The sequence below is a fragment of the Macaca nemestrina genome, chromosome 1 (genome assembly GCF_043159975.1).
Source record: "Macaca nemestrina isolate mMacNem1 chromosome 1, mMacNem.hap1, whole genome shotgun sequence".
Lineage (NCBI taxonomy): Eukaryota > Metazoa > Chordata > Mammalia > Primates > Cercopithecidae > Macaca > Macaca nemestrina.
In genome coordinates, this window is record NC_092125.1 from 189,539,737 (window position 1) to 189,551,599 (window position 11,863).

General features: G+C 43.1%; 1 protein-coding gene across 1 annotated transcript; it reads left to right on the forward strand.

Moving 5' to 3' along the window:
- The first annotated feature begins 8,036 nt into the window (after positions 1-8,036).
- LOC112428978 (KLF transcription factor 18) lies at positions 8,037-10,931 on the forward strand. The gene is made up of 2 exons (XM_071072106.1): positions 8,037-10,088; positions 10,725-10,931. Exons 1-2 carry the CDS (start codon positions 8,159-8,161, stop codon positions 10,913-10,915), a joined length of 2,121 nt encoding a protein of 706 aa, XP_070928207.1. The 5' UTR covers positions 8,037-8,158; the 3' UTR covers positions 10,916-10,931.
- Positions 10,932-11,863: the final 932 nt, after the last annotated feature.

Here is an 11,863-nt window from a genome sequence, read left to right on the forward strand (position 1 = left end):
AAGCAATTCTCCCACCTCAGCCTCCTGAGTAGCTGGGACTACAGGTGCATGCCACCACTCCCGGCTAAGTTTTTGTGTATTTTTTGGTACAGATAGTATTTCATCATGTTGGCCAGGCTGGTCTCCAACTCCTGACCTCAAGTGATTCGCCCGCCTCAGCCTCCAAAAGGGCTGGGATTACAGGCGTGAGCCACTGCTCCCGACCTAATTTTTAATTTATTTTTAAATAGAGACAGGGTCTTGCTACATTACTCAGGCTAGTCTGGAACTCCTGGACTGAAGCAATTCTCCCACCTCAGGCTCTCAAAGGGTAGGGTTACATGTCCAGCCACTTTTTGTAAATTTGAATTAAAAGTTCCCTCACAAAATTCAGTACTATACACATACTATACATGTATGTACGTAAATGTTTCTGAAATGGTTTGGAAGAATATAGCCCAACACTTGCTAGTGGTCGCCTGTGAAGAGTGAAGAAGGGAAGAGTGAGTGTGAGACTTCAGCTTTGTGTCTAAATATCTTCTTCTCTTTAAAAAGACTGCAAGTAGTGAGCCGAGATCGCGCCACTGCACTCCAGCCTTGGCGACAGAGCGAGACTCCGTGTCAAAAAAAAAAGAAAAAAAAAAAGACTACAAGTAAATAGATGAAGATACTGATAATTCTGGATTGTAGTATGTGGATCTCTAGTCTTATCTTTTATACTTTTCCGTGTTTTTAGAATTTCTCAGAATTAGTAGGAATGAGGGTGAGTATGGGAACTCTGTGTCTGTGGAAATCACGCTGTAATATTCATTCCTGGCTGGGTGCAGTGGCTCACACATATAATTCCAGCACTTTGGGAGGCCGAGGTGGGTGGATTGCCTGAGCTCAGGTCGAGACCAGCTTGGGCAACACAGTGAAACCCCGTCTCTACTAAAATATAAAAAGTTAGCCGGGCGTGGCAGCATAACCTGTGATCCCAGCTACTTGGGAGGCTGAGGCAGGAGAATCACTTAAGCCTAGGAAGCTGAGGTTGCAGTCAGCCGAGATCGTACCACTGCACTCCAGCCTGGGCAACAGAGCGAGACTCTATCTCAAAAAAAACAAAACAAAACAGAACGAAACAAAAATTAATTCCCAAATACTAAATTTGTATAGCAAATATTTCTAAAACTTTATCAACGATGAGTGGATGAACATGCTCTGTATGTAAAATAAAATTATCTGTTTTTTTACATTCAAAATGAAGGCTGGGCATGGTGGCTCATGCCTGTAATCTTTGCACTTTAGGAGGCTGAGGTGAGAGGACTGCTTGAGTCCAGGAGTTTGAGAGCATCCTGGGCAACATGATGAGACTCCATCTCTACAAAGAATTTAAAAATTATCCACAGTGAGCCATGATTGCACCACTGCACTCCAGCTTGGGCAACACAGTAAAACCCTGTCTCAAAACTAAATAAATGGCAAGATAAAATTAAAAATAAGTAAGTAAAAACTACAGCCAAAAAGAGAGAGAGAAAGAAAAAAACAAAGAAAGAAGAAGGAGAAAGAGAGAAAGAAAAAAAGAAAGAAAGAAAGAAAAAGAAAAGAAAGAAAGAAAAAAAGGGTACTATGATAATTTCTAGGGTAATCTGATGGAATTATCAAGATAATTATGCAAGATTAAATAAATAAATAATAAATAAATAAGTAAATAAGTCAAAATCACAGCCAAAAAAAAAAAAAAGTCATAATCTTTTTCAGGGTAAACTGATGGAATTATCAGGATTTCATAGTAGAAATAATTTGATTAAGTTTACAGCTGCCAAAGAGGTGGAGTCTGCATAAGTGAACAGCTTATTGAATCTGACGCCTCTAGTGTGTTTAAGGACTCAGATCGTAGGAGCAAAACCGTTTGAGTTCAAATCTACTATCTGTGTTTGATTCTGCGACCTCCTGCAAATATTTAATATTTCTGAGTCTCAGTTTTTGCTTTACATGATAACAATGATAAAATCCACCTCCTAATACTGGTGAGGGTAAAATTCGCTAATTAATGCCAATTGCTTGCGGGCACAATGAGAACAGGGGCAGTGATTGCATTAATGTCCGGAGGCCTCTGGTAGGTAGCTCAATCAGTCTGCTTTTACAGGCGGTAGGTCGCTGGTGCCCTGGGCTCCGCCCCGAGGGGTGTGGCCGACCAAAGACGCAAAGCAGTGACCTGGGTGCATCCGGCCAGGCTCTATAAAAGCCCAGGCCCCAGAAGGCGCCCAGCAGTTTCAGAGTGTGTTCCTTTCTGTCTGCAAGTAGCAAAGTGCCCGGCCTGCAATACGGATCAATTTCTGGTGAGTCTGCCTCCAAACGAAAGGGCAAAGGTTGGTGTCATGGAGCGGTAGGTCAGAAATTCAAAGATGTAGGCGTCCAGAATGCTAGCAAGGGAACCCATTAATAGGGAAGGACAGAGAGGTGTCTGAAACGGTTCATTTATTGAGGATCATTTTTACTTCCACGAGCCTGCCCTGTGCAGGGCATGCCTTTCATCAGACGTGGGGTCTGCAGAGGCAGCTGTGGTTGTAATTCCTGGGGGTCTCTCCACGGCACCCGAAGTCTTGCTATCATGTTGGCAGGAGCCCAGGACGAGATCGTGGTCTGGTCGAAGGCTCATGGAAGTATACAAGGAATGCTAGGCCCATGAGTCAGAGGGGCCTGGGTGGGTTCGGTTGAATTATTAGAGATCAAGAGAAGGAGGCATAGCCCGTGGATGGAACTATCAGGGTTTATTGTTTGTTTTGGTTTGGTATGGGTTTGTTTTTTTTGTTATTTGTTTTTTGTTTTTTGTTTTTTTGACAGTCTTGCTGTGTCGCCCAGGCTGGAGTGCACGATCTCCGCACACTGCAACCTCTGCCTCCCAGGTTCAAGCAATTCTCATGCCTCAGCCTCCCCAGTAGCTGGGACTACAGATGTGCACCACCATGCCCGACTAATTTTTTTTCTTTCTTTCTTTTTTTTTTTTTGTATTTTTAGTAGAGACAGAGTTTCACTGTTTTGGCCAGGCTGGTCTCAAACTCCTGACCTCAGGTGATCTGCCTGCCTTGGCCTCCCAAAGTGCTGGGATTACAGACCTGAGCTATCGCTCCCAGCCAGAACTATCGTTTTAATAATTCCTTTAACTGGGGATGAAATCCATCTGTTTTTCCAAGGGCCAGAAACTTTAGGGACCAGAAGCAGACCTAGAGCAGGTGGAGTGGGAATGAGTCCTTCACTGAGTTCCTGTTTTCTAAGGTTCCCAGTGGGATCCATCAGGCCTTGCTCAGCATGAAATAGAGTTCTGCTCAGAGGAGCTCTAGTGGGGAGATGGGGTAGACAGGAGTTAAGCTTTTACATGGGCAGGAATGGTGGGAAACTAAGTGTAAGAGTAAGATGCTATTAGAGGTTGATTTTTAAAGTTTAATTTTATGTATTTACTTTTTAGAGAGGAGGGGGTCTTGCTATATTGCCCAAGCTGGCTTCAAACTGCTGGGCTCAAGGGAACCTCACCCCACAGCCTCTGAGTACCTAGAGCTAGAGGTGCTGTGATAGCTAGAGATTGATTTTAATCTCAGAGGATATAATTTCAAAGATTTCCTGTTTGGGATTTTTTTTTAAATTTTTCTCAGTTATTTGTATGATCTTCAAATGTATATAACATAAAATTACCATCTTAATCATTTTTAAGTTTACAGATCAGTGGCAGTATTTAGATACAGTCATAATATTGTGCAATCATCACCACCATCCATCTCCAGAACTCTTTCATCTTATAAAAGTGAAACTCTGTACCAGTTACAGTTAACTCTTCACTCCCCCTCCCCGCTTCCCCCCCAACCATCTGTCTGCCTCTCAGTTTGATTACTCTTAGATACTTCATATAAGTGGAATCACATGATTTTTTTTATGCGAGTCACTTTTTTGTGGCTGGATTATTTCACTTAGCATAATATCCTCAGAGTTCATCCATGTTGTAGCATGTGTCAGAATATCCTTCCATTTTAAGGCTGGATATTCAGTTGTATATTCAGTTGTTTGTGTATACATTTGGCCCTTGAACAACATAGGTTTGAACTGCATATATACTTATAGCTATATTTTTTCAATAAATATATTGAAAATAGATTTTCATATGTTGAACCATCCTTGCATTCTGGGAATAAATCCCACTTGGTCTTGTTGTTTAATCCTTGTAATATGCTGCTGAATTGGGATTACTAGTATTTTCTTGGGATTTTTGCATCAATGTTCTTAAGAGATATGAGTTTGTAGTTTTCTTTTCTTGCAGCATCATTTCTGGCTTTGACACTGGGTATTTGCTCGGCTCATAGAGTAAGTTAGGAAGTATTCTCTCCTCTTCAATATTTTGTCAAAGTTTGAAGGATTGATATTAGTTCTTTGAAATTTGGTAGAATTGACCAGTGAAACTATCAGGTCCACAGCTTTTTTTTCATTAGGAGATAATGATTACTGATTCAATCTCGTTAGTTATAGGCCTGTTCAGATTTTCTTTCTTCATGATGGTTCAGTCTTGGTAGGTTTTGTGTTTCTTTTTTTTTTTTTTTTTTTTTTTTGAGACGGAGTCTCGCTCTGTCACCCAGGCTGGAGTGCAGTGGCCGGATCTCAGCTCACTGCAAGCTCCGCCTCCCGGGTTCACGCCATTCTCCTGCCTCAGCCTCCCGAGTAGCTGGGACTACAGGCGCCCGCCACCTCGCCCAGCTAGTTTTTTGTATTTTTTAGTAGAGACGGGGTTTCACCGTGTTAGCCAGGATAGTCTCGATCTCCTGACCTCGTGATCCACCTGTCTCGGCCTCCCAAAGTGCTGGGATTACAGGCTTGAGCCACCGTGCCTGGCCTGGTTTTGTGTTTCTATGAATTTCTTCATTTTACCTAGGTTATCCAATTTGTTGGTGTACAAACTGTTCATAGTACTGTCTTAAAATCCTTTCTATTGCTGTAGAAGCAGTAGTAATGTCCCCACTTTTCTTTCTGATTTTAGTAATTTGAGTCTCTTTTTCTTAGTCCACCTAGCTTAAAGGTTTGTCAATTTTGCTGATCTTTTCAAAGATTGATTTTTTGTTTCATTAATTTTTCTCTATTTTTAAAAATTAAAAAAAATTTCCATTTCATTTATCTCTGCTGTGTTCTTTTTTGTTTTGTTTTTTTACAGATGGGGTTTTGCTTTGTCACCCAGGCTGGAGTGCAGTGGCACGATAACAGCTCACTGTAGCCTCCATCTCCTGGGCTCAAGTGATCCTCCTGCCTCATCCTCCCAAGCAGCTGGGACTACAGGTATGTGCCACCACACTCAACTAATTAAAAAAAAAATTGTAGAGGCAGGATCTCACTGTGTTGCCCAGGTTAGTCTAGAATTCCTGGGCAAAGGGATCCTCCCACCTCAGCCTTCCAACGTGCTGGGATGACAGGCCTAACCCACTGTGCCTGGCCTGTTCTATTCTTTATTATTTTCTTCCTTCTGCAAACTTTTAGTTCTTTTTCTAGTTCCCTAAATTGTAAAGTTAGGTTACTGATTTGAGCTATTTCTTGTTTTTTGAAATGTAAGTGTTTATAGCTGTAAATTTCTGTTCTAGCATTGCTTTTGCTACATCCCATAAATTTTGGTCTATTGTGTTTTTATTTTCATTCATCTCTAAGCATTTTATAACTTCCCTTGTGATTTCTTTTTGATCCATTGTTTGTTTAAGAGTATGTTCTTTCATTTCCACAAATTTGTGAATTTTCCAGCTTTACTTCTTCCTCTTCTTCTTCTTTTTTTTTTTTTTTGAGATGGAGTCTCACTCTGTCACCCAGGGTGGAGTCCACCTCCCAGATTCAAGCGATTCTCCTGCCTCAGCCTCCCAAGTAGCTGAGATTACAGGTGCCCACCACCAGCTAATTTTTGTATTTTTAGTAGGTTCAGGGTTTCACCATCTTGGCCAGGCTGGTCTTGAACTCCTGGCCTCATGATCCACCCGCCTTGGCCTCCCAAAGTGGTGGGATTACAGGTGTGAGCCACCATGCCTAGCCTTCCAGTTTTACTTCTATTATGGATTTCTATTATGGATTTCTATTATGGATTTAGAGGTGGATGTGGTGGCAAGCACCTCTAGTCCCACATACTAGGGAGTCTGAGACAGGAAGATCGCTTGAGCCTAGTAGTTCAAATCCAGCTGGGGCAACTTGGAGAGAATCCAACTCTGAAAATAAAAATAAAAATAATTCCTAGGTTTTGAGAGCTCCTCTTGGTAGGGTGTCACCATAGGAAGTGGCATCAGCCTAGACCTCCAAGTGAAAGTGGCTTCTGCTTCCACTATGGCTTTAATTATCTCCCTTCTTTTAAGGGTACCTCCTAGTTCTTGGGAAAATCCACTTATTTCCAACCATAAATAGATATATATTATATATATATTCTTTGCAGTTTTTAAATTTTTACAGTATATATAATACAGAAAATTTTTTCTTTAAGTGTATATAATATATATTTATATATTATAATATTAAACATTGTATATTATATATTATATTTATATGTTATATATTATATATAATATTTTTATATATTATAATTTATATGTATTATATATAAATATTATAAATATATATATAAAATAATAAAATAAAATAAATAATAAATAAAATAAAAAATATAAAAAACATATATATAAATAAATATAAATATTGATATAATATATATACATTGTATATATGTACATATTTAAAGCCATCTATCATTTCTATGATTTGGTATAGAAGGGAAGGACTTCAGGGTCTCCTCAGTCCCCCATATTTAATGGCAGTCCTGTCACACATTTTGAATACAGCCTGGGAGAATTATGGTATTTCTCTATTCTGAGAGTCAGGACAAGGCAGGAGGGACCAGGCTTTGATGGCAGAGATAGGAAAGGAGAACGTATTAGATAAGATAACTTGGCTAGGTAGGGCAGACTGAGCAATGGATTGGATAGGAACATGGCAAAACTGAGTGGACTGATCTGGCCAGAGTAGGACAAAAGCAGGGAAGAAGCACAGGGAATGAAAAAGATGTGAGGCTACCCAGATAATGGCTTTGGGGAGCTCATTATAAATTTGACACTTTTCTTGCAGATCATATGGGGCAGAGAAAACAATAAATACATACATACATACATACACATCATACCAGAGACATAGGAAGCCTAGAAGCATATGGATGGCCACTTTGAACAGAAATATATGCACAATTACGCCTCTGTCTCCAAAGAAACTGCTCCTTGGAATGTGTCTTAGTCTGTTCTGTCCAGGAGCTGGTAGATTTGGTGTCTGGTAAGGGCATGCTTTCTGATTTATAGATGGCACCTTTTAGCTGGGTCCTCACTTGGTAGAAGTAAAGAACTCAGCCCCTTAGAAGAACACTCATCTCATTCTTGAAGGCTCTGTCTCCATGACCTAATCATCTCCCAAAGGCCCTACCTTCCAATCACATTGGAAATTCAGTTTTAACATACAAAATTTGGAGAAACACATTCAGTCCATAGTAGAATGGTTCCTAGAAGCTGGTGGTTTCCAGGATGGTTCTCAGGAGGCCAGAATCAGTGGGTGCCCCCAGGGAGATCTCTGGGAGAAATGTCCCCATTTATCTAGGGGACTGTAAGGACCCAAAGCCAGATAGGTCCAGTACAAGTTAAGAGTCTTCCACCTGGGCCAAGCTAATTCACCTCCCTGGACCTCTATTTTCTTTAAAATGAGATTAATTGTGACCCTTATTTTCTGGGGTCATGGTGGAAATGAAATGAGATAATTTATTTGAAAGTTTAATCAGCTGAATCTCCGGTAAGATGTCTGGAGAGGAGACTTTGGAAAAGTCTCTGGGGTCAGATCTCTTCAGAGGATAATGGGACATTCACAGCATCCATCTAGATTCTTGCCTCCATCGGTAGATAGGAGTGGCTTAGTAAAAGTTTGCATTTGAGAAATGTTTTCGCTTTTGAAATGTTACTCTGTGTGTGGAGGGTACACTGGATGAAGTTAACTCCAGAGTCAGTTGAGAGGCAACTACAGGCTTCTAGGCAAGAGATAATGGTGGGCTCAACAGGGATGGAGAAGGAGAATTTGAGCTGGGATGAACCCCTGACCTATTAACTTTTTTGCAGGATCCCATAACTAAAGATTCAGTTAGTTATCAGGCAACAGCAAAGAGATGGATTCCAGTCTCCTCCAGGCAATTGAGGAAATTGAGAATTTTTTCCAGCATCTCTCTGAGCGACATACAAAACAGGCAGAAACCCCAGATGCACCAGAACCACAGAACTGTATGCCTCTGACTGCCCATGCTGAGGAGAGCCAACATGAGTCAACCAGGAGCAAGACGATGCCTCCCTTGGGGCCCACAATGATGACTTCCGCATACACTAACATCCCTGGGACAGTTCTCACCCAGGACTTAACAATGCACCCTCTTAAAGCCCTTGATATGGCACTTGAAGACCTAAATGAGACTTATTCCATGGGCCAGAAAGTGACTTCCTTTGATCAGATAAAACACACAGCAGGCTCCCAGATGACAGATGTTACAGATACCCCAAAGTCATCACCCACTGATTGCCAGAAGACAGCCATCACTGCAAGCAACATGACAATCTCCAGTGAAAGTAACCAGCTGAACACTCCAAGTAGTGACCAGACCCTCAATGAGAGTCAGATACCAGCCCTGCATGGAGATCAGATGAAGACCCTCAGTGATAACCAGACTCTCTGTGGGGACCAGGTGACCTTCAGTAGTGACCAGACCCTCACTGATAGTCATACAGTGACTTCCAGTGGCGATGAGGCTCTCTCTGGGGGCCAGATGACAACCAGTCTAGACCTCTATGGAGGGAAAATGATGACTTCCACTGATAACCAGACTCTCTATGGGGAGCAGGCGACAACCTCCACTGGTAACCAGACCCTCTACGGGGAGCAGATGACGACCTCCACTAGTAACCAGACCCTCTACGGGGAGCAGATGACGACCTCCACTGGTAACCAGACCCTCTACGGGGAGCAGATGATGACCTCCACTAGTAACCAGACCCTCTACGGGGAGCAGATGATGACCTCCACTAGTAACCAGACCCTCTACGGGGAGCAGGCGACAACCTCCACTAGTAACCAGACCCTCTACGGGGAGCAGATGACGACATCCACTGGTAACCAGACCCTCTACGGGGAGCAGATGATGACTTCCACTGGTAACCAGACCCTCTACGGGGAGCAGATGATGACCTCCACTAGTAACCAGACCCTCTATGGGGAGCAGATGACGACCTCCACTGGTAACCAGACCCTCTACGGGGAGCAGATGACGACCTCCACTAGTAACCAGACCCTCTACGGGGAGCAGATGACGACCTCCACTGGTAACCAGACCCTCTGTGGAGAGCAGATGACGACCTCCACTGGTAACCAGGCCCTTTACGGGGGACAGATGATGACCTCCACTAGTAACCAGACCCTCTGTGGGGAGCAGATGACGACCTCCACTAGTAACCAGACCCTCTGTGGGGAGCAGATGATGACCTCCACTGGTAACCAGACCCTCTATGGGGAGCAGGTGACGACCTCCACTGGTAACCAGACCCTCTGTGGGGAGCAGATGACGACCTCCACTAGTAACCAGACCCTCTGTGGGGAGCAGATGATGACCTCCACTAGTAACCAGACCCTCTGTGGGGAGCAGGTGACGACCTCCACTGGTAATCAGACCCTCTATGGGGGGCAGAATATGACCTCCATTGATAACCAGGCTCTCTGTGGAGGCCAGATGGCAACATATAGTGGCAACCCGACCCACTATGGGGACCAGATGCTGACTCTTCAGGTGGGCAATATGACAATGCTCACTAATGACCACAGCCTTTATGGGGGATATATATCCCATCAGTTCTCATCATTGCCACACCCAGGATTCCCATGCTTTTCAAGTTCCCATTTGATTCAAGGACAAGTTCCAGAAAAGCAGAAGACACAGAGCTGCCAGTTCTGGAAGAATCCTGAGGTTTCGAGGCCCTACATCTGCACTTACGAGAACTGCAAGAAGTCTTATAAAAAGGCTTGCCACCTCCGAACCCATATGCGCAAGCACACCGGTGAGTGAGGGCCTGGGAACGGGGTGAGGGGCAAGTGGCTACAGATTTGTGCCTTTACAAAGCCCTGGGAGCATTTGAGATTGCTGCCACTTCCTTTAAGCCAAGAATTCAAGAAGATTCTATAATAGAAAAGGTTGGCACCTTCAGAAGCAGGGATAAAGCAGTCCTAGGGACAGGCTCTAGTCTTGGACCAGAGCCAGGCTGGCTATAGCCTTTAGTGATGTTGACTGCTGGTTTGATGGGAAGAAGTGAAGGGATTTCTTTGGCCTCTTGCAGGTAGATGTTCTTGACGCTATTTCTACTGGGATCGTCACTTCATAGTGACAGCGCCCCCAGGCCCCACTTCCCTCATCCTCCTTATTCCCCCCACTAACTTGCCTGCCAATAACTGTCTCTCCTCCTGTTTTTTTTTTTCTTCTTCCTTTCCTTTTGTTCCCTTCTTCACAGTTTTCCTCTTGTCTTTCCAGCTTTTGTGGCCCTCATTCCCCTCCTTCACTCACCTCCCCCACCTCCGTCTCCTTTGGCTCTCCCTCTCCCACTCCAACTTGCTCAAAAACTTTTTCTTGTTCACTTTCAATGTCCCTGCCCTACCTCACCCTGATGTATGACGGGTCTCTCTCTCTCTGTCTGGCCCAGGGGAGAAGCCCTACATATGCGATGTAGAGGGATGTATGTGGAAATTCACCCGCTCAGATGAGCTCAACAGACACAAGAAAAGGCACACAGGGGAACGGCCCTACCTGTGTTCAATATGCAACAAGAATTTTGCAAGATCTGATCACCTAAAGCAGCATGCAAAGGTCCACAACGTTCACCCAGGATTATGAACCCTTCAGTCCATGAGGAAATGTGTACAGCTAAAAGATTCTCCCTACTGAGTTTGTTTCCCTTGAACAAGCTCCCCTATTTCCCTATGCCAGTAGCTAGTAGGTGCTTAATATTCATAAGTTTTCTAAAACATACAGAGAAAATAGGTATATGGATTTTCATATAAAAACTGGATGACTTTCAACTTGAAACCGGAAGCACTCTTCATTCATTACCCTCTCTCAGGGTAACTGCTTTTATCAGCATGCTGTGAATCCTTCTAGATCTTACTCTGCATTTACCTGTATGTGTACTTGTAAAAATGTATCTGTGTAGATGATTGAGATTGATATGTATATAACTTAGAGGGTAAAGAATATGGAACTTTTTTTTTGTCTGTAGCTGAGTCTATGTTTCTTTGGAGTTTCATTCCTGTGTTGAAAAGGAGGGGATGCTCAGTCACGTCCAGTGTAAAGTGGTCTCAGGTTAAATGGACTTTGCTTAGATGAGTACTTAGCCTATTCAGAAGTTCAACCTGGGTCAGATGTGGCTCACGCCTGTAATCCCAGTACTTTGGGAGGCCAAGATGGGCAGATTGCTTGAGCCTGGGGAGTTCTAGACTAGCCTGGGCAATATGGTGAAACTCTGCCTCTGCAAAAAAAAAAAAAAAAAAAATTAGCTGGGTGTGGTGGTGTGCACCTATAGTCCCAGCTACTTGGGAGGCTGAGGTGGGAGGATCACGAGCTCAGTAGTTGGAGTTGCAGTGAGCTGTATTCACACCACTGCACCACTGCACTCTAGCGTGGGTGACATAGTGAGACCTTGTCTCAAAAAAAAGAAAAAAAAGATATTGTGTAATATTATATATGAAATATATTGAATAAGATATTTAAGTTATAAGTAGAAAAAAATGAGCACCTGTAAGACCTCATCACCCAGTGTCATGCAATCAGTGTCATGCAATCAAG